Genomic DNA, 22516 nt, shown 5'->3' on the forward strand with positions numbered 1-22516 from the left:
TTCCCTAACAGAGATTACAAGCAAAACCCGAAAAGGCTAACCTGTGCTGGAGTAACGAAAATAACTTGACTATCCCAGAACAGAATAGAAGGCTATATATCTGAGCCCGTGAGATGGCTTCTCCGGGAAAGTAGCCTACAGACGAGCCTCACAGCCTGAATTTAACCCTTGGGACCCACATAGCAGAAGAAGAGGACCAACTCGTACACTTTGTCCTCTGGCTGACACACACACACACACACACACACATATACACACACACACACATATACACACACACACACATACACACACACACACATATACACACACACATACACACACACACACATACACACACACATACACACACACATATACACACACACACATATACACACACACATACACACACACATACACACACACATACACACACACATATACACACACACACACATACACACACACACACATACACACACACACATACACACACACATATACACACACACACATACACACACACACATATACACACACACATATACACACACACATACACACACACACACATATACACACACACACACACATACACACACACACACACACACACACACAGATTTAACTTGCCAGTGAACAGACATAAAAACAATAAAGACACAACAAAATAAAATGCCCAGCATCCCATCCAAAATTATGAAGTCTAAAAAGAAATAGGAACATGTCATATGATGAAGAAAGCCAATCAAAATTAACCCATTAATCTTACAAATGTTAGAGCTAGTAGACAATGACATTAATAATAGCAGTTCAGAGCACTGGCTGCTCTTACAGGGGACCCAGGTTCAATCCCTAGCCCCCTGTGGTGGCTCACAACTGTGTCTGACTCTAGTTCTAGGGGATCTGATGCTCTCTTCTGGACCCCACGGGCACCAGGCACAAACATACATTGAAGTAAAACATGCGAACATATAAAAAAAAATATTTTAAGTTACACAAATGTGGCCTCTATCAACAGATCTCACCATGTGGCACTGTAATTTCTAACCATGTTTGCTGTGAGGAACTGAAACCATGGAGAAAGAAACGGCCAGTGAGGAGAGGCTCCTGGGGTTAAATCTAAAAAAGGGTGATGGGGAGACATTAACACTAGCCAAAAAGAAGACAGAGCTGTAGAACTCCAGGGCAGCAAAGTAGTGAAAGGAGACTTCGGTGGGTCTTAAACTTAGAAGGAGAGGCTGAGGGAGATGGCTCAGTGGATGAAGCGTTGACCACACAAGTGTGAGGGTCTTAGTTCAAATCCCCACAACTCACTTAAAGCTGGACACAGTGCATGCCTGTAATCTCAATGCTCCGACAGTGGACATTGGAAAGTGGAGACTCTCCAGAGGCTTGTGGACCAGCTGTCCTGTCTCACACAATGGTGACCAGCAATGTATCTCAAAGAAGGTGGAAGGTGAGGACCAACACCTGAGGTGTTACGTGCATACACACACACACACACACACACACACACACACACACACACACACATATTCACACACCATCCATGTACACAAATCAGACACACAATACAAAAATATTTTTTAAAAATTAAAATAGTAGTTTCACCAATTGACATAGTAATATTGTGTTTGTAGATAAAATTAACTGTTCAACATACACGAAGAAGAAGGGAGCCTTGAGGGAAAACAGGAAATCCACAAGTAGAGTCAGAAATGTTTAAACCCCTCTCGGAACAAATAGACTAAAAGCAATGAAGATGTAGAAGGCTAGAATAATACTATAATTGCACTTGACCTAATTGGCACTTCTAGAACACTCCACCCAGCAGGAGCAGAGCACAAATTCTTTGCAAATGTACGGAGAACATTTGCCAAGATTGGCTGTGTTCTGGGCCACAAAACTGGTCTCAATAAATTTTAAAGGATTCAGATCACACCAAGTTTGTTCAGTAACCGAAATGGAATTAAATGAGAAGTCAAGACTGAAAGACATCTGGGGAATCTCCAAGTATTTGGAAATCAAGTGAGCTCCAGTGAGAGCGTGGACTTAGCAGTCATCTGCCCCATAAGAATGTGTACTCTGGAATTAAAAGGACGTCTAAAACTCAATGCAGAGATCATTTTTTTCAAGGGGTTGTCTGATTCCTATTGTGAAGACCAGCATTGTTCTCTGTGAAGACCAGGCTCTGTAGACCAGGCCTGCCAGACCCACCACCCCTGATGATAGTACTTTTCAACCTTTTATTTTATTTTATTTTATTTTATTTTTATGTATATGGTATTTTGCAGGCATGTATCTCTTGTGTACGACTCTCGTGCCTGGTGCCTGTGGAGGCTAGAAGAAGGTGTGGGGTCTCCTGGAACTGGAGTTACATATGGCTGCTGGCCACTGTGTCCTATTGGGAATCTAACCTTGGTTTTCGGGAAGAGCAATGGGTACATGTAGCTAGTGAGCCATCTCTCCCCTCCCTTGTAGTGCTTTTAAGCAACTTGGGCAACAAAGGGCTTGTTTCAGTTTATATTTCCACGTCACAGTCAGTCATTGAGAGAAGACAAGGCAAGAGCTGAAGCAAAGACCATGGAGGAACACTGCTTACTAACTCACTCCCTCTGGTTTGCTCAGCTCTCTTTTTTTGTTTGTTTTGGTTTTGGCTTTGTTGTTGTTGTTGTTGTTGTTGTTGTTGTTGTTCACAGCAAGCTTTCTCTGTGTAGCTTTTGAAGCCTTTTCTGGAACTCACTTTACAGACCACACTAGCCTCTAACTCACAGAAATCCACCTGCCTTTGCCTCCCGAGTGCTGGGATTAAAGGCATTCGCCACCACCGCCTGGCCAGCCTTCTTTCTTACACATCCCAGGCCAACCTGCCTAGGAATGGTACCTCTTAAAGAGGGTTGGACCCTCCTGCATCAATAATCAATTAAGAAAATGCCTCTCAGATGTGGTCACAGACTAATCTAATATGGGCAATTCTTCAGTTGAGGCTTCCTCCTCTTAGGTGATTCTTTATTTGTGTGAAGTTGAGAACCAAGATTAGTTGTCATAAGTCCACCTCTTGTTAACTTGGCACACACACAAAAATCACTTTGAAACCATACTTTCTCCTTTCTTGTTTATCCTCAAGATAGCGTGTAAATATTACAATATAAAACATAGTATAACTTCGAATGCCCACAGTCTTTTAAAAATTCAACCACTTCAAAAGTTTGGCGTATCTTTAAAGTATCCAAAACTTCTTGAACAAGGATCCATGTAAAATGAAAAAGAAACTACACATCTTCTTACTCCAAACAAGAAAAACCAGGGCATAACAATAATCAGTTATGTAAAACCAGAATCCAATAGTGTAGTTCCAAACTTGTAGCTCTCTGTCCGACATGTGGGACTTACTCAAGGTCTCTTGGGCTCCAGAGGTCCTGAGCAGCTCCACTTTTCTGTCTCTGCTGTCCGCAACATGCACGGTTTATCTGATAAGTCCGGCCAACTCTACTCCACACCTCTGCTGTCCTTGGTGGTCAGTGACTCGTCCTGGCATCTCCAATATATCGAAGGCTTCACTGTATCTGGGGCTGCATCTTCACCCATGGCCGGGGACTCAAACCTTGCCACATGGTGTCAATCTTCAGTGTCTCTCCATGCTCCCTTCAACTCTGGGTTTTCCACATTAAAATATTCACTATTAGTAGTAGTTAAAGAAATACAAATCATAACCACAGTGGATTCTACTACATAGCTATGAGAATATCTTTTTAAAAAAATTTTTTTTTGTTTTTTTGATAACAAGGTCTCTCTTTGTAGAACTCGATATTATACCTCCTGGCTGGCCTTGATCTCACAGAGATCCACCAGTCAGCAAGAATGTCTAAAGTTTAAAAAGATTCATCATACCAAGTGCTGGTGAGGATGTGGAAACTGGGACTCCCAGACTCTGCTGATAGGAATTTGTAGTAGTATAAGCCACCTGGAAGACAGTTGGTAGACTCTTTTTTTTTTTTAATTAAGCAAGTAGATGAAGGGTGGCATGTCACTCAGAGGTATTGTTATTGCCTGACCTGTATGAGACTCTAGGTTCAGTCGCCAGCATTGAAAACAAGGCAAAGCAAAATAAAACTTGAATATATACCTACCATGTGACCATTTCATCCATACTATTTACTTAAAAAACAAACATGAGGTATGTGCCCATGTGAAGACCTGTGTATGCGTATTCAGTGCAGCTGCTTGCTTTGTTTTGTGTGCTGGGACTCAAACCTAAGGTCTTGTACACACGAAGCAAGTACTCTACCACTGAGCTAAATCTTCAGGCCCAGAACAGTTTGTTTATACAGCGGTGTACCTTAGCTTTATATTTGGATGTCTGCACTTTATTACAAGTCAGGTTTGCCCAATAAAACTGGGAATAATGCAGTTGGGTTTGCAAACAAATTGCAGGAAGCACTTGGGAGGCTTAGGAAGGAGGATTACTCTGTGTTCAAGGTCAGCCTAGGCTACATACAGTGCACGACCCTGCTTCAAAAATTCCATTATTAGTGAGGAACAATGTAGGAAACTTAACATTCAAATTATTACAGTTCCAAATAGGCAGTTGAAACCAGAAGGGAAGTGCTAAAATTATGAAAGAAATAATTCTCCCCAGAATTGTAAGTGTTTCTAATCAAAGGGGTCACCGAGATGAATTCATAGACTCACCTCAGTCTACCTTATCATTAAGTACAAAAGCACACTGCTCAGAGAGAATCCTAAAACTATTAATTATAGGAAAATGAAAAATCATTTGTGCACAGTGGATCCAGAATCCTAATGACGTAGACCTCTCAACAGTGATGAGGAGGCTAGACTACAGGAGAGCATTGTCCTCACACTCAGAACAAAATACTTATCTATATCTCTAGGCCCAGCCAAGCTATCTATCCGTGTACTAATAATTAATGGAAGCCTCGTGGCCTTCAGGATGCTGCTAGGGGAACTGTTTCACCAATGAGTAAAGACTGGGGTCGACTGGGGTCATCATGGGTGTGTCCAGTACAATCTGGGTCAAGGAAATGGAAACCCAGACAGCAGAAAGGTTCTATTGATTATGGAACAGGAAGTGCCCACTCTGGGGTTTGTTTTAATAACCCTCTAGGACAATGGTGCCAGAAGACTGACACCAGAGAAAATTCATCTTTTTCTTGAATGCATTAAGAGATGAGTTATGAGGCCTGGAGCGATGACTCAGTGGGACCTGAATTTAGCTCCCCAGCACTCAACATTAAAGCAGAGCAGGAGCCGAATCCAAGCACTGAGGAAGCAGAGAGACAAGGGATTGATCCCTGGCCGGCCAGGCTAACCCGATCACCATGCTACAGGTGTGGTGAGAGACCTTGTTTCAGAAAGTAAGGCAATGAGGAAGAAACCTGAAGTGGATGTCTCTGCAGGCACGTAGTACACACACAGAACAGTGTTTGGGCAGGCAGACCTTAGTCCTCTCAGAAAACGTGATATATAGCGATGGTCTTGCTGTGCATATTTACATAAACCTAATCCAGCCTGACCTAAGGTAGCTCTGTAGCTGGAGACAGGAGAGGCCAGACATGGGGAATATAGAGCACTCAATCCTCCATGTCTACATTAGAAAGCCCATAGATAAAACTTGAATCTGCAAGGCCATGTAAACGGAGGAAGAGGACAGTGTCTTAGGGTTTCTGTTGCTGTGAAGGGACACCATGACCATGGCAGCTCATATAAAGAAAATCATTTGATTACAGCTGGTTTACAGTTTCAGAGACTTAGTCCATTATCGAAGTGGTGGGAAACACAGCAACACACAGGCAGACATGGTGCTGGAGAAGGAGCCAAGAGTTTTACATCTGGATCAACGGGTAGCAGGAAGAGGGAGTGAGCCACTGGGCCTGGCTTGTGCTTCTGAAACCTCAAAGCCCAACCCCACTGACACACTTCCTCCAAGAAGGCCATACCTACTCCAACAAGACCGCCATGTCCTAATCCTTTCAAGTAATGCCACTCCCTCTGAGCCTATGGGGCCATTTTTATTCAAACTATCCCAGAAGGGAATAGCCAAGAAGAGCTAATGGTGTCTTCCTCTTGGGAGCAGCAGTGCTGTTGGGGTAGACAGCACATAATTTTTATAATAAGCCTTTGGGAATGATGTAGGCTTTTAAGCCAAATACATGATTCATTTTGGCAAAAATTGAATTTGAGAGACAAAGGATTGATCGTCTTGCTCCCTTACTGTTTCTTCTCTCCTTGCTTAGTGCTAAGGATTGAACCCTGGTCTTCATGCACAAATATGAGCTGTGCCAGTCAACTACACTCCTAGCCCCTCTCCTCATTTTTAAAACATTGTATATGTGAGCAAAAACGGGAGTCACAATCTGTGGCTGAGTTAAATAGAGTTGGTTCTCCGTTTTCCCTGTCATCTTCCTCTGGCACCCACCCAGAGAGAGGTGGTCTCGTAATGCTGTCCCCAGCAGTATTGTGGGTATCGAGGAAGCCAGTTAAAGTTGGGAGGGTTGGGACAGATAGTACCATGGGTAAAGGCACTTGCCACCAAGCCTGATGACCCGATTTTGGTGCCCAAAACCCATGGAATGGAATGAGAGAACTGATCCTTGCAAGTTGCTCTCTGCCCTCCACATGTGTGCCATGGCATACTGCATACACGCATACACACATACATACATACATACATACATACATACATACATACATACATACATACATAGTAGGAGAGAGAGCACATCCCCAGTCAGTAGCATCCCCCCACCTTATCCCTTATGTGCCCTTAAAATAGGAAGCAGTGTTCTGTTTATGCAAGTAACACGCTGAGATGGTTTTCAGCCCAGGATTTGGGGAAAGTTAAAATAGGTAGGAAAATATGTTGGCATCCTCCCTGTGGCATAGAAGGGCTGGATGTGATTTTAAATAAATAAATACATACATACATACCACAGCTGCAGTTCCATACTGAGGGGGCTGAGGCAAGAAGATTGTGAGCTCAAAGCTAGCCAGGGCTAAACAGTAAGATCTTGTCTATTAAAGGTCCGTAGATGGATGGATGGGTAGATGGGTGGATAGATGAGAGAGAGGGGAGAGAGAGAGAGAGAGAGAGAGAGAGAGAGAGAGAGAGAGAGTTCTAGACTCAGAATAGTGTCCTGAAATGAAGGCTCCAGAGCGGTGCAGACCTCCATCATCTTTCCCAGGGAAGATGGACTGTAGGTGGTCCCCTGATTCGGCAAGTGTTGGCTAGCCAAGCTTCCAGTTGGTAGACATGGTCTAAGGCTTCCCACCCCTCCCCCGTTCTCCTCCTCTCCACCAGGCTTCCACATAAACCCCACTCCCCAGCTCCATGAACAGCATCCAGGAAGATTCCAAGAACACAGGACCTCTCTCCGTGCCCCCCCCCCGTTAAGCATGCCCACTTTGCAGCTTTTAATCTCCAAGGGGGAGCTTTGCAGCCGTCTGGAGGAAGGGAAGGATGAAAGCAAGAAACAACTGTGAAACTGGCCAGATGTGGCTCCCCGGTACAGTGCTTGCCTGGCACGTGTGAAGCCCTAAATTCAGCGCAGCAGGAGGGAAAGCCAGTAAACTTCCTAGCGGAAACAGTGCCCATCACCCCACCCTTCCTTCCAGCTCCTTCTCTTCCCTCCCCTCACAGGATGGTCATTCAGTGACTGAGATCTCTGTCAATGTTCGGGGGAGGAGCTCCGCAGGAACCTGTTATTAAATCTGTTTGTTTCACTGGAGCTCACAAATAGTCTCAGGGTGTGCCACCTGCAGATCAAAGGCCGGTGGATGGGTCTGGTGCCAAATGGCAGGAGAGACCCCCAAGTGTGGAGAGGTGGACAGAGGCGTTTTTGATCCATGCAACTCTGCTGGTCCTGCGTACAGCAGTCTCCATGTCAACACTGGAGCTCAATTTAGGATCATGTGTTGATCTGCCCCCATTGGCTTGAAGGTTTTGCATCTTGGCTCTTGAGGTTAGCTTGAATTTGACTGTGATGACTAGAATCTATGAAAGTATGGAGTTGGAGCTGGGAGGTGGTGGGGCACGCCTTTAATCCCAGCACTTGGGAGGCAGAGGCAGGCAGATCTTTGTGAGTTCAAGGTCAGCCTGGTCTACAGAGTGAGTTCCAGAGCAGCCAGAGCTGTACAGCAAAACTCTGTCCGGGTGGGGAGGGGCAGGAGGAGGAGTATGGAGTTGAGCTACACCCTCTGCTGAGAGTGTCTTTAAGATAACCAGTAATGCTAGAAAAATTAGGGAAATATCTGAAACCTAATAATTCCTGTTTGTCTCTGTAAAAGAAATACAGTCATAGATCAGATTTCCTTTTGCATTTCCTGTTTCTGTCTTGCCATAAGTAACAGTCTTTTTTTTTCCTATTTAATTTATTGTTATTTGTGTGTGTGTCTGTGTGTGTGTGTGTCTGTGTGTGTCTGTGTCTGTGTGTGTGTGTGTGTCTGTGTGTGTGTCTGTGTGAGAGAGGGAGAGAGAGAGGAGGGATCACATACGTCATGGCACACACATGAAGGTCAGAGCACATGAAGAAGCCGTGTCTCTCCTACCTTTACACGGTCTAGGGATCAGCAGGCTGTCAGGCCATCACAGCAAGGCGGATGCCTTTCCACCTGCTGAGCTCTCCCTGGCTGCTCGTTGCTTATTTCACAGGTAATAATAAAACCACAAAGTGAGTACTGGGTACCTGTTGCCTACCTGGAGTCTCTTCTTACTTTATCTCATTTTAACTTCAAAACAGAGTCCATAGTGTAGACATTGTCACACTGTTCTTACAGATGACTGATGAGGGCTCACTGAGCTAGCTGCCCAAGGGCCATGCCTCTTTCTGTGAAGCAGAATTCCTGATCAGGTTCCCACAGTGACCCACCCCTCTCAGACTGCTGACCCACTTAGAACCAAGGTCCTTGAAGATCCTCCTGATCAGTACCAAGAGCATGGCACAACTGCCCGGAGCATCCCTGCATCTATCTCTGCATCTGTATAGGGATGGAGGAAAGACTGTCAGCCTCCACCTACTCAGGGCTGCTGAGGAGTCAGGAACGATGGTGAGGGTGACATGGGTCAAGACGAAAAGGCTCTCTATAGTGACCCACAGGACTTGTGAAGAGCCACAGGGAAATGGCTCCACACCTATGTGCTAGTGATCTCTGTGTGTCTCTCGGGGAATAGAATGAATAGAACAGAGCATGGGAGCGATGATGGGAGCTAGCTAAGTCCTTGTCTTAGAACGCTCTGCCTTGAATTTTGCTAACCCTCTAGAACAGTGATTCTCAACCTTCCAAACGCTGCAACCCTTTAATACAGTTCCTCATGTTGTGGTAACACCCCCAGCCATAAGGTTATTTCATTGCTACTTTCTAACTGCAATCTTGTTACTGTTATGAATCGTAATATAAATATCTGATATGCAGGATATATGATATGGCACACACACACACCCCCAAAAGGGGTCCTGACCCACAGGTTGAGAACCACTGCTCTAGACTTAGTTAGCAAGGCAACATTCCAGCTATAACTATAATTCCTTCAGCTTCCCAAAGATGTTGTGTGCAGGCCAGGTGGTGGTGGTGGCGCATGCCTGTAATCCCAGCACTCGGGAGGCAGAGGCGGGTGGATCTCTGTGAGTTCGAGGCCAGCCTGGTCTACAAAGCAAGTTCTAGAACAGGCTCCAAAGCTACAGAGAAACCTCGTCTCAAAAAAACAAAAAACAAACAAACAAACCAAAGATGTTGTGTGCATATGTGATTGGGGGAGGCAAGAGGGTAAAACCCGGGGCCCTCAAGTATGCTAGATCAGCATTTTGCCGCTGAGCCCCATCTCCAGCCCAGATAATTTTTCCCTGAACATGTAGGTAATTCTTCAGTGAGGTCATGCAAATGAGAACTGTTTGCACACTTCCAATGAGTAGCAATAATCCATGTTTGAGTAGCAGGGAAGATCTGGGTAGTTATTCTATCCATACAAATGTTCATGTTTCACAGTCAGAAGTATTGTGACTCCATGCTATATGTCTTATTTCTAAAGATGATCTTTGTAAAGGTAGTCCTGGTTGTCCTAGAGCTCACTCTGTAGACCAGGCTGGCCTCAAACTCACAGAGACCCGCCTGCCTCTACCTTCCAAGTGCTGGGATTAAAGGTATCCATCACCATGCCTGGCTGTTAACACCAGTCTTAAACAGACATTATTAACTTTATGTGTACATTTTGTCTACTCTGCACCACATACATGCTCGGTGCTCATAGAGGCCAGAAGAGGACATCGGATCCCCTGGAACTGGAGGTCTAGACAGCTGTGAGTTACCCAGCTCCTCAGACTTAGCGGCCAGCCCCACCGAGCCATCTCGTCAGCCCTAACATACATTTCTAAACATTGTTGATACAAAGTGTGGTTTCTCATGGTCAGGAAAGATTTGGGAGATTAGCTGTCGTTAAAATCAGGGTCATGAAGACAGAAAGTTTTTTCAGCCTTTGCACAAGAGCCCATTAATGTAACATGACAAAAACGTAGATTTAGTGTCTCCTTGGTTATTTTAAGCAGGAGCACACAATTAGCACAGAGCCCCACTGACCCCGGGCCTATGGCCAAAGGTCAATTCCCAGGGGCTGCTCCATTTTCTCTCTTTCCTCTGTGATGCTTTCTGGAGTCTGGTCTGGGAGCTGCATTCTTGGGGCAGCCTGTGACGGGTGGAGGCCTTGGTGTGAGTGTGCACGGTCTGGGTAACAGAACTCCTCCATAGTGTGCTTCCTCAGCAGGGGAGAGTGAACGCGGCTGTTTATTCACAGGTCTGGGAGTCTCTCGCTCTACAGACCCTGTGGTTTCTTGTCCGCTGTCCCTTATCCCAAATCAGTAGTCTCAATTCTCAGAAGTGATTACTGCATCGCTGGAAAGGAATGTGGGAATCTTGCCATTCGACCCCTGTCTCTCCCACTTCAGTGAAATAGGCGGAAAGGGGAAGACAGACAGCTCTCACTTCCTGTCGCTTAATATCTTGGCTAGATTTTTGTCCCAACATTGTGTCAGAATTGGAATGACCAGAAGACACGTGGCCACCCATACCTCTGACTCTAGGACCCACAGGCTGACATTCTGCCTTTGAGAGTCTTGGTCCTCCATCTTCTGAAAGTACCTATGGGGAGTAAAATGTCCCCGTTTATAGAAGTAGTACCTTAACAAGCAGGAGGTGACGAGAGGTTCTCCTCCTCATTTATATTCGACTCTGTGATTGGTAGCTTTGTCACATGGCCCCGAATGCACTTCCTCTAAAAGGTTTTCTCAAGTCACCTCAAGTGACTCTAAGCTTTGCCCGCCATTAGTCAGTAGAGTGGCAGCCTCAGGAAAAACTACCATCGAGTCTTCGTGGGTACCTCCATGCAAGTGATGCCTTTGACCCAGAGACCCAGTGTCGCTGTGGCCAACATGACCCATCCTTTCTTCAGCTAGCCTAGTGTCGTCTCCAAATCTGGAGCCCACTCAGACAGACCATAGAGGCACCTTCTGGAAGTACCACAAAGTGCCTCAGGTGTGAGTTCAGAATGTGCTTTACAGAGAAGTTACTATTGGAACCCTTTGTGCACTGCTGCCCAGACGCCTGCAGACATGTGAATGGTACATGCTTGCTGTCCCAGCACAAACAGTAAGCATGGCTTTCTTTCCATGGCCTCCTTCTGTTGATAGAGAAACACACAGTAGTAACCAGAGCAACCTTGACTCCATGCTAGGAGCCTGCCTTTTAAGAAGGTAAGCTTTATAATACAGCAGGTCCCCAGCCACTAAGTCAGATGCCAGAGCTTACACACTTGTGTGTGTCAAACGGGGCCCCATGAGACACCATTCTACAGTCCTATGTAGGTAGCAATGGTGTCCTGGACCAGCTAGCACCACACGGTTATGCCTTCTTGCTCTGCCTCAGCCTCCCCACTGCCACACTCCAAGGCCAGCAGAGCAGGGAGTGGTCAATGAGGTTGTAGGGTGTTGGCTCCCCACCTGGGCAGCAGACAAACAGGAGATAGCACTGAGGTGTTAACCTCTTATGAGCTGATAGGAAACAAAGAGGGACTGTGGACACCGTGTGAGACACGGTTTCCAAGTCATGGTATGTATCTGTGTCCCCTGGGAACTTGCTGTGGTCCCAAGCACCCACCCAGCAGGTCTATGGCTTTGCATTTCTACCAGGCTCCTAGGGTGCTGCTGCTCTGAGGCCCTGGCTGAGTGAGTCCCTAAACAGAGGGTCGGGTGTAAGAGAGGGGAGCAGAGGGTGAGAACTGTATTCCACCTTATGTGGTTCTCTGCAAAGAACTGAGGAGGGATGGTAAGAAGCAGGACAGTGAGGGCTGACCCATCACTGTGTGGAGACAGTGATGAAGAGAGCTGGGGACAGGGACAGGCTAGATGATGGCCTCTGAAGAGCCGGAAACCAGGTGTCAGCTCTGCCGGATGGATGGATGGATGGATGGATGGATGGATGGATGGATGGATGGATGGATGGAAGAGTGCTGGGAACAGGCTAGATGGCCTCTGAAGAGCCAGAAACCAGATCTCACCTCTGCCAGATGAATGGATGCATGGATGGATGCAGTTGGAAGATATGTGCCTGTTATAGCACAGCAGGAAATCCCGAGTCCTCTCATCCTGGGAACAGTGTGTTAGTGGGGTACCTGCCTGCCCTCTGGGTACACCAGGGCCTTCTGTGGCAGGGGACAAGGTGCCAGTGCCGAAGGTCCCCACTCAGCAAAGCAGTGAAGAGCCAGGCTCTGCCCCGAGCTAGCCACGCCCACCAGCACTTACCTTTGTAACGTAATGTCCTCTCATCTTGCCAGACGTGGTGGCCCCTGTCTGTGATCTGAGGACTTGGGAGATAAGTCACAGGAAGGTCAGGAATTCAAGGTCACCCTGAGCTATGTGAGACCCTGTTTGGGAAAAAAAAAAAAAAAACAACAGGCCATAATACTCCTCACCCCCACCCCACCAAAATCAATAAAGTGAGAAGAAAGCAAGGTGCTGGAAGCTGGATAAAGCTGTCTGTCATCTGTAAACTACAGTGTCATTCCAAGGCAGTGATACTGAAGCGTGTAACATCACAAGCAAAGTCCAAAGGTTGTGTGGTGCCTATTACCCATGCAACCTTGGACATGTAACTTCCCCCTCTCTGGATCTCACTACCCTTCCCCATGTACCGTGGAAATACTAGAGATGCCTCTCGTGGAGATTACTAAGAGAATACAATGGGTAACGCGCTGAGCTCTACACCCAGCGCGAAGTGTCACTCAATAAGGAGTTCATGTTGGAAGGGAAGCCAGATGCCAGGGATCTAGAGGTTTGCACTGCACCCACAGGCTTTGTGCTTCTTCGTCATGCTTGGTGAGGAGGCAATGCCAACCCCAGCCAGGGGGGCTGGTCTCAGGTTCTGTATACAAATGTGACTTAGAAGAGAAGCTTTGGAAGTCACTGGTGGTTACTGTGTCCTGTGGGGACCACAGGGGCGGGTGAATGGGCTACATTTCCAGGGAGGGGACCTGTGCTTTCTGTATTTGGTCGGTTCCCTTGCAGAGTGAAGGAAGGGGGACAAACCAGCAGGGCTGCCTGTGTCCATAACCTAATGCAATATGGGGCTGTCGTGAATTGTACGGTTGGTTTCTGTCTTCAAGTGAATTAACTGTGCCGTGATTAATTACTCTGTGGACTTTGCTCATGATCGACGTTTTGTCTTCTCTTCCAGATGAGCACGATGCCAGGACTGCCCACTCGGCCCTGCTTTTACGATATAGACCTTGACACAGAAACAGAGCAAGTTAAAGGCTTGTTCTGATGGAACGACACTCGCTCAGGACCTGAGCCAGGTGGGCAGCTGTGATTTGGGTCTTGTTATCAACTCACGTGCTTTCTTGGGTTGTTTTCCTCGTGTTTATTGTAAGTGTGATCAGATAAGTCAATGTTTCCTAGGTCACTCCAAGTTCATACCTAATAGCTGCCTGTGACTTGGGTCCCCTCCCCAAAGTGGACATGCCCCCAGTGTACCTGAACTTAGGTCCAGTAGAAGTTAGATCGTACATTCTCCCCTTATGGATTTAATTGGAGTGCTTCTTGTCCTAACAAAGGCTAGTGTCTGTCGGCCATCATTTAAGACTAGCTTCCTACCTGACTGCCGCACATCTCGGAGCAGAGTTGCAGGTGTGTTAAAGAAGCCTTGGGTTTATTTCCCGGGGCTGCCGTAACCAAGTGCCGTGGACATGTGGGTTCGAACAGAGCTGTGTCCTGCTGTCCTGCAGACTGGAAGTTCAGGGTCAGGGTGTCAGTTGAGCAGGTGTCCTGCTCCATCCGAGGGAGGCCATGGCGTATTCACCACCACGTATCGTGTCCCCACCATCTCTGCCTCTTCAATATTCTGTTCCTCCTCTCTCTGTGCTTCTGCCCTTCTGGGGTCTTCTCTTTTTCTCCTTTTTCTTTTTAGTGTGTGTTGATGTTGTTTGTCTTCAGATTTTTGGTTATTTTTGTTTTGTTTTGAGATGAGAACTCACTAACTAGCCCTAGCCCAAGCTGGCCTTGAACTCATGATCCTCCTGATTCACCCACCCAAGTGCTAGGCTTATGAATATCCACCACCATACCTAGCACTCTGTCCTCTCCCACTAAGAATCCCAGGCAATTCGATTCAGGCTCAGATAAAGACATCTTCATAACTTGATTACTCTGCCAAAGGCCCTGCTTCCAAAGGCGGTCAATGGAGTCCCTGTCACAAGTGCCCAGGGGCAGGGTTCCCACTCACCTTTGGGACAACACAATTCAACTTTTGACTCTGGTTGGGTTCTTTTGCCCCTGGAAAGCCACATACAAATGGACAACAGGTCTTCCTTGAGACATAGGATATTAGAAACCTTTCTGGATTCTGATCACTCAGTTTAAGAAAATAAGGCTTTAATCTATGCTTTTTAGGTCACTCAAAGCTGGGGGATGTGGGCCTCATTCCTGTCCGTCCCATGGTATTAAGGCTGGCTTCTGGCTTGCCCGCCCATATAAAGAAAATGACCACATTTCCAACGTTCCTGCCTAGAACTCCCAAGCAGAAATTGTAAAGGTTTTGAGTCTTCCTTTACATCCATACATCAATGTGTCCTCACCATATTCCCAAGGTCCAGTCTCCCCTTAAACTTTCTCTCAGCCCTCTTCCTTAGCTCATAACCCTCCTTCTTGGCATCACACTGTGTTCTGGTCTTGTTTAACGTGAATACCCTTCAACACCTCTGAGTTGGGACCCTAAGCAGGATGCAAAATTCCCATTTCCTTTGATTTCAGCACTAATAGCTAACAGTTTTATGGGGTTTGGGGGGGCTGATGTTTAGGGGTGAGCTCATGCATGTGGGAATGAAAGGACAGCCTCAGATCATGCTCAGGAGCTATGCAGAGTTCTGCTGTTGTAATTCATTTTAGGTAGGGTCTCCCATGGACCTGCAACCTGCACAGGAAACTAGACTTCGTGGTCAGAGGCCCAGGGATCCTCCTGTCTCCACCTCTCCAACCCTGGGATTACAAACACACACCACTAGACCTGGAAATTTTCATGTGCAGGTTCTGGGGATCGAACTCAGACCCTCATGTTTGCAAAGCACTTTACTAATTAAGCCATACTATTCCAAGCCCCCTTTGGTGCTTTGAGTTTGGAGAGGTCCCTTGTTTGGTTTTGATTTGGGTTTTCTTCCTAGAAGATTTTTTTTTTTTAACTGAACAATTATGATCTGGACTCTGATAAAAAAAGGTAAGCAGCCACGGAAATGGACTCATCTTGAACTGAGGGATGGAATAGCTGTTCTCATGAGTGGTATTTCGCTGCCTGTGTGTGTGTGCCTGCTGCTGAGAAGCAGGGGCTGTAGTAACTTGCAGCCACAGCCATGCATTCATCTTCATCACCCTTGGAAAAGAAAACCCCAAGAAGGGCATCAGATGAGCCATTGAACGAAGGAACCCGGGACGTGACCTTGGATACCAGTGCTGTTTCGGCCTTCTGTTGTGTTGTGCTGTGTGTTGAAGTGTGTTTCCCAGCTAGGCCTTAGGAAAATAATAGTATGATTCCTTTTAAACCAAAGGTTGAGCCTTGCCCTAACTAATTTCTTTTCGTGTCGAGAATCCTGTATGGTACGTATCTGTCATGTGTCTCCATAACAAGTGTGTACAAATCCTCGTCTCTAATGAATAGGAATTTTCCCAGACTTTTGCTCAGTTTTCATTGGTTCTCCAAGTAGATCATATGAATCCAGTGATACCTTAATTACTACAGCTAAGACTGAGGTCATGCCAGGGATGTGCCCTTGTCTGTACCAATGCATATACCTAAATACATTTGTGACTTAACCTATGTGTTCCCTGGCAAGCATCCCTTCAGCTTTTATCTGAAGATAAAGCAATCCAAAAACGGTGGCTCTGCCTCTGGAGGTAGAGGCAGGAGGATCAGGATTTCAAGATTGTCTTGACTACACCTGTGTAGTGATCACCCTGGGCTGAACAAGACCCTACCTAAAACTGACACATAGGGAGCTAGAGGGATGGATCAACATTTAAGAGCATTCGCTGCTCTTGCAGAGGACCCAAGTTTGGGTCCCAGTACCTATATTAAGAGGTGCTCACAACTCCCTGTAACTCTAGCTCCAGGGAGATCTGCTACCCTCTTATGGATGGGGACACACTCACACACATACAATGAATCTTAAAATACATAATTAAAATGGAGCAGGGGTCTGTGGTATTGCCAGGTACTGTGCTCAGCACCTTCCACTCATGGTTCCAGCACCTACAGCAGGTATTGTCCTGGTAACCCTTAGAGGCTTCAGGAAGATCGCTCCTCTCTGTGGTCACAGAGAGGTGGTGTCTGAGGGTAGTCTGCATCCCCGCTGTCTAGCACTCCCGTCATTATAGCAAATATGTGTCGTTTTGCCATGCCAGCCAACTAGCACGGAGACATTCAGCCAGTGAGGTATTACGTGTCAAGGTTGTGACCGCACAGACCCAGAGAGGTCAACACACTGCCCAGCTAATGGCGACAGAAGCCAAGATCCAAGCCAGAGTAGCCCGCTCCCAGTGTGACACAACCCTCACACCCCACTCCCCACATGAACTTAGGCCCATTCCAAAAGAGGCCGGTGAATACATTTGGGTTGTTTTTAAAATAACCAAAGATAAGTACTTGGATATTCAACTCAGAGCTCGAAGTTTATCGAAACTCAGTGTAATAGGACAACAGCATGGTGGGGACTGTCTCTTACCTCACCCTCTGCCTGAATGGCATTGCTTCTCATCTATCCAAGGCTTCTGTCTTGTGAAATGACTAAATACCCTTCTAGCCTTGCTGGGCAGTAGTTCAAAACCCATCATTTGATCCTACTGGAACAATTGACAAGGGTCTGGTGCCCCAGATAAAAGGTTTTTACAAATGACCGTTCCCTCTCTGTGGCTCCTGTGTACTGCCTCTGTAAACATGTTTCCTGTTTCCTGTGCCTCTCAGCGTGGCAGTCCAGGACTTCTATCAATACCCAGAGGTCTGTCTGTAGCCCTTGAAATGCATAAATAAAAAGTTTCCTCTTGGACAAGGCTCCAGCATCTTGAATACACTGACTTGGTCGTCATACTTTATTGCCACAGATCATTTGACACCTTCAGCTGCAGCACGGTCACCATCCTTCAAGGAATATGGTGGGGACTTGCACCTGCGCCCCACTAGGGAAGAAAGGGGAGCTGATGACGATCCTTCCGCTTCCTTCTCGCCTTTCCTGCCTCCCTCTCTTTCCTTCCAGGAAACATCCTGAGACTAGATGTGAACGTGAGCTCCAAGGAGTCACCAGGACTTGAGCTCAGCCCCTTTTGTCGCAAGACTTCCCTGTAATTCTTCTGCTATTGTTTGCGTGAGGTGTGACTCATTCTTCTGGATGTCACTAAATAGAAATCTTTCCAATAAGTTGGGGCCTCGTGAAATCCATCCTGTGCTTCGAGGCATTCGTGTTACAGGGGATCGGGTATTGTGCTCCTCTCTCGTCTTCTGGGTTCTCATTCTCAGCCTTTATCATATTTCTAAACCTGCAAATGCTCCTCCACACAATAAAGTCTAGCAGACTTCCTGAAGAACCCAAGTACCCTCCCTCCAATCTGCTTGTTTTGTGTTTTGTTTTGCCAGACAGGGTTTCTCTGTGTAGTTTTGGTGCCTGTCCTGGATCCCGCTCTGTAGACCAGGCTGGCCTTGAACTCACAGAGATCCGCCTGGCTCTGCCTCCCAAGTGCTGGGATTAAAGGCGTGCGCCACTACCGCCCGGCTCTGCGGTACAGTTCTTAGTATCCACTGGGATCCACTCTGGTCCCACTGTAAACTCCAGTGTTTTGCCAGAATTTTCTTTTCTAGAGTCGCACACAAAGAAAGAATGCCACCCCAACTCATTTCTTCCCTAATAGAGGGCAAAAAATTTCCAAGAGGCTTACTGACCAGAAGCTGCTCTCGAGTCAGGTGGCCATATACTTGCCTTTCCATGGACAGACCTGGGCAACCCCAGCTCCCACATCCAAGGGGACCCCGAGGTAGCATCTCAGCCCCATGATTTGGGTTTTGAAATTTTATCTTTCACTCCACCACTGCAGTAAGCATACACTTATTCTTTTCTCTCTTCCAGGCAAGGATCCAAGCAAGGATAATAGCAGCCCTGGATATTCAATCCTTTCTGGCATCTAATGTCTGTTAAGACTAAGAAGTCCTCCTTATCTAGCTTAGGTACCAACTGTGACCCTCTTAATTCCCCTTAAAGGGAACTTTGGGGGCACAACACACTTACTGAAATAGAGTAGTTCATATATATTTTGAACTGGGGATGTAGATCAATGGTAGAACACTTGCCTAGCATGAGCAAGGCCCGGAATCCATCTCCAGCATCAGGGAGCAGGGAGTATTTCATATATTCATCTTCTAAACTATGTTCCCAGTGGGTAAACCTCCAAGATTGTTCCTCTCTTTAGAATAAATAATTGATTTTTACATTTCCACCTCTTAATTAGACTTTGCATGTCTTTGCCAGCCCTCCAGCTCTCCTTACATGTCAAATGTTGTGGTACATGCCTGTAATCCAAATCCTGGGGAAGGCAGGAAGGTTGCAAGTTCAGGCTTGGGCTACACATTGATCCCATGTCTCACAAAAAGAAAAAAGAAAGAAAGAAATGTGGAACACAGACTCTTCTCTATACCCAAGACCGTAGGGCTAGCTAACCAGTTTTCCATTTCTCGCCTCAGCAACCAGGAAATTCTTACCACACTCCGGGCCTCTCCTCTCCCTCTCCGGCCCACCCCTCTGCCCAGCAATGCCATCCCTCCCCGGGACTCACTGACCACTACAGTGACGCTGCTGTATCTTTGAATAAAGAGCCAGGGCCTTTACTAGACAGCACTCTTAACATGACGTGTTTTCTTTTCGTTCGTGTTTGTTATACTTGCCGTGTTTCTGTTTTATGTTTACTCTGCTGACTTAGACTCTGATGCTGGGGGGTATTTGAAGCTCTGTCCTCCTCTCTATCACTGTCTTTAGTCTTTAAACTGCCCGGACATCTCCCCTGTCTCCAGACTGCTCAGTTATCTGTGGGAGGCAAATCTACCCGATTTCAGCAGAATGAACTCTCTTGGCCCACAAATAAATCCCTCCGTGTGTAAACTCAGATGAAAGGCTACACACTGGCATTTACATTTTTCCTGGAGTGGGAACATGTTTTCCTCTGGGACTTAGATGTTTTGCTTAGTTATTGTTTTTCCAATGTAGTCTCATCACTTTCTTTTTCTAAAAGACTGCAAAGAGCTGGGCATGTGGTCCATGTCTGTAATCCCACAGCTTGAGAGGTGGAGGCCGGAAGATTGGGAGGTAGGCCTAGATTACATACCAGCTTCAAGGCCAGCCTGGGTTACATAAAACCCTATCAAAAATAAATGAATAAATTTTTAAAATGTTAGAGAATTCAAGAGCTGCCAAAAATCGTAACGTTTTTTTGAGAGAAGGCAACAAATTGTTGAAAAGTCCGGGATCTGTTCATTCCTATCTTCTCCCAAGTGCATTTTCAGAACTTGCTGTCTGTATTAACCAGGAACAGATATCCAAGACAACTGGATTGTTAATCTAAAGCCTATAAACAGTCCCAGGATCCTACATATTATACAGATCCAAAATCTGCAAGACATGGAAATTCTGAAATGTCTTGGGAAGTTCAGGGGTCATCTTGTGGTATAGCACTAACTCACGGTTATGGGGCACGACATCTGATTCTCCATGTGTATGTGTGTGGGGTTCATGTTTATTAGGGGTACACTTATATGTGCAAATATGCATACACTTCCGTGGAGGCTAGAAGACAGCTCTGGGTCTCATTCTTCAGGTGCTATAGCAGTTTTAACAGTCTCCTACTGGGCTGGAGCACACTAAGGCTGGCTGGTCGGGGAGCTCCCGGGATCCGCCTGTCTCTCTGCCCTGACTCTCATTTCTCACACAGGAAACATCCCACCCTGGAGCCCCAGCCTTGGCTTATGAATGGAGCTATTTCTCCGCTCTTGGGTTTTCCTTAAAACTATGGTACAAGTAAGAGCTGGACACCAGAGGAAGAGGCGCTTTGCCTCTGAGACGTTTCTTTGCCCTGTTTTTCAGGCTTGGAGCCTTTTTGCTGCAGTTGGAGAAGAAAGTGAGTTTTGAAATCCGCTTGTTATACAACGCTGGAGAAATCGTGAGACGGGCCAAAGACCGCTTCCTCCTGCGAGACAAATTCTGTTCCCAGCCAAGCCGTGTTCAGCAGAAGGACCTTCGCCACAACTGGAAGAAGCAGAGCTACTCTCCGTTCCTATAGTTTACACCATTTCTGCTGCTTAGACTTTGGTTTCTTTTACCGGGGACTGGGGGATTACAAGAGTGTGGACTAAAAGCTGAGGGTCTCTTCTCTGGAGTCTCCTCTTTTGTCTGTTTTTATTCTCCTTTTCCCCCTGTGTTGGGATGGGGTGCCAGGCCTCGGCTTACACAGCCTCTACTGCTAAGCTGTCTCTTTATTTTTGACTTTGAACTGAAAATAAACATGTTTCTAGAAAACCACCCAACTAGTGTTCAGTGCTGAATAAAACCGCTCTGCGGATGTCACTGTCCGCGTGAATCTTGTGGGATGTCACCTGGGAGATTTGTGGAGGAAATTGCAGGTACATTTGGCACTATTAATGACAAGAAAACAATCACATAGAGATAAAGGTCTGGGCAGCTAAGTGTTTTTGACTATGGAAGGTCAGCAGGTCCTTTGGAACAAGGTGCACAATCTATACACAATGACTTTCAGGCCCCAGGGAAGTCACTTACCTAATACAAGCTTACAAATTTCTTCCACCATGAATGAATCTCAATGGCCATTCAACTCTCTGGGCCCACAGGGCTAGGAGAGTGCCTCTTAAAGGTCAGGTGATGGGCAAATGTTTTTCCTTTGGCCCAACTGAATGCAAAGGGAGAATGTTCTATGCCCTGTTCCCTACTTTTTGACCCTTCTTTGTCCCTTTTTCCCCCTTGTAATAATATTAAATTATGTAAAACTTAAAACAAAACCGAGGATTCAGAAACAGACAATACGTCATTGTGCTTCTAAGCAATATAAGTAAAATTGTCACCATAAATATCCTAAATCACCCGAGGCACAGGATCCTTCCAGTATGCCCTTATGGTGCCCACTCCAGTGACCCTGCTTGGCCTACAATGTGTCTTTATGCACAGTTTAGCTTGTTCCAAAACACTGTTTGAAAACTGAAAAGCCCACTCAGAGTGCCTCTCCCAAGTGTAATTTTGCCTAGAGATTCGAAGGTGCCCTTCCTGGTCTCTGCTCTTTCTTGGGGAGTCTACCTCTCCACATTCACACTTACCCTGTCTCCTCAGTACTTAAACCGATGTGGTGGTAGGTTCTCCATGGAATGCACTCCAAGCAGTAGCTGATTGTAAGCTGCTGTTTAAGGGGGCACAGCCACAGACTTCCCTCACCATACAGCCACCTGCTGCCACACCCTCCCCTTAAGTATTGTCCCTATTGATTTGACTTTGTAAAGGTACATTAGTAAAGCACGCACCATCTGGCGTGAACTGGGGTTGAGTCCAGACTGACCACTTCTTGCTCTGGTGTTAGCTTGTGCATAGTGAGAATCGTGAATTCTCCATTTGAGACAAAGTATGAGGAACATAAGGATGTCCTCTAATACTGGGGTCTAAGGGAACCAGTTGAGAGTTGCAAACATTTAGAAGCTTGTTTCTTCTGAGGGACTGTGGAGTCTCCAAACTCACTTTAAGTAACTATGCATATTTAACTTGCGTCCAGTTAGGTTGGTGATTCTCAATCTGTGGGTTGCGACCCCTTTGGGGGTGTCAAAGAACCTTTTCACAGGGGTCACCTATCAGATATTTACATTACGATTCATAACAGTAGCAAAATTACAGTTACAAAGTAGCAACGAAAATAAGTTTATGACTGAAGGTCACCACAACAGGAGGAAC

The 22516-nt window shown here is 46.3% G+C and overlaps 1 protein-coding gene across 2 annotated transcripts in view; it reads left to right on the forward strand.

The window, feature by feature from the left end:
• The window catches only part of Mthfd1l (methylenetetrahydrofolate dehydrogenase (NADP+ dependent) 1 like), a 189369-nt gene extending 168287 nt beyond the window's left edge, over positions 1-21082 (forward strand). For both annotated transcript variants that reach the window (XM_036169039.1, XM_036169040.1), the window contains 2 exons: positions 13723-13843; positions 20654-21082. In XM_036169039.1, coding sequence (XP_036024932.1) covers positions 13723-13812 — 90 coding nt within the window. In that variant the 3' untranslated portion in view covers positions 13813-13843; positions 20654-21082. The remainder of the gene's footprint in view (positions 1-13722; positions 13844-20653) is intronic.
• The last annotated feature ends 1434 nt before the right edge of the window (positions 21083-22516 follow it).

This window comes from Onychomys torridus, chromosome 19, assembly GCF_903995425.1.
Source record: "Onychomys torridus chromosome 19, mOncTor1.1, whole genome shotgun sequence".
In the NCBI taxonomy this organism is placed as follows: Eukaryota; Metazoa; Chordata; class Mammalia; order Rodentia; family Cricetidae; genus Onychomys; species Onychomys torridus.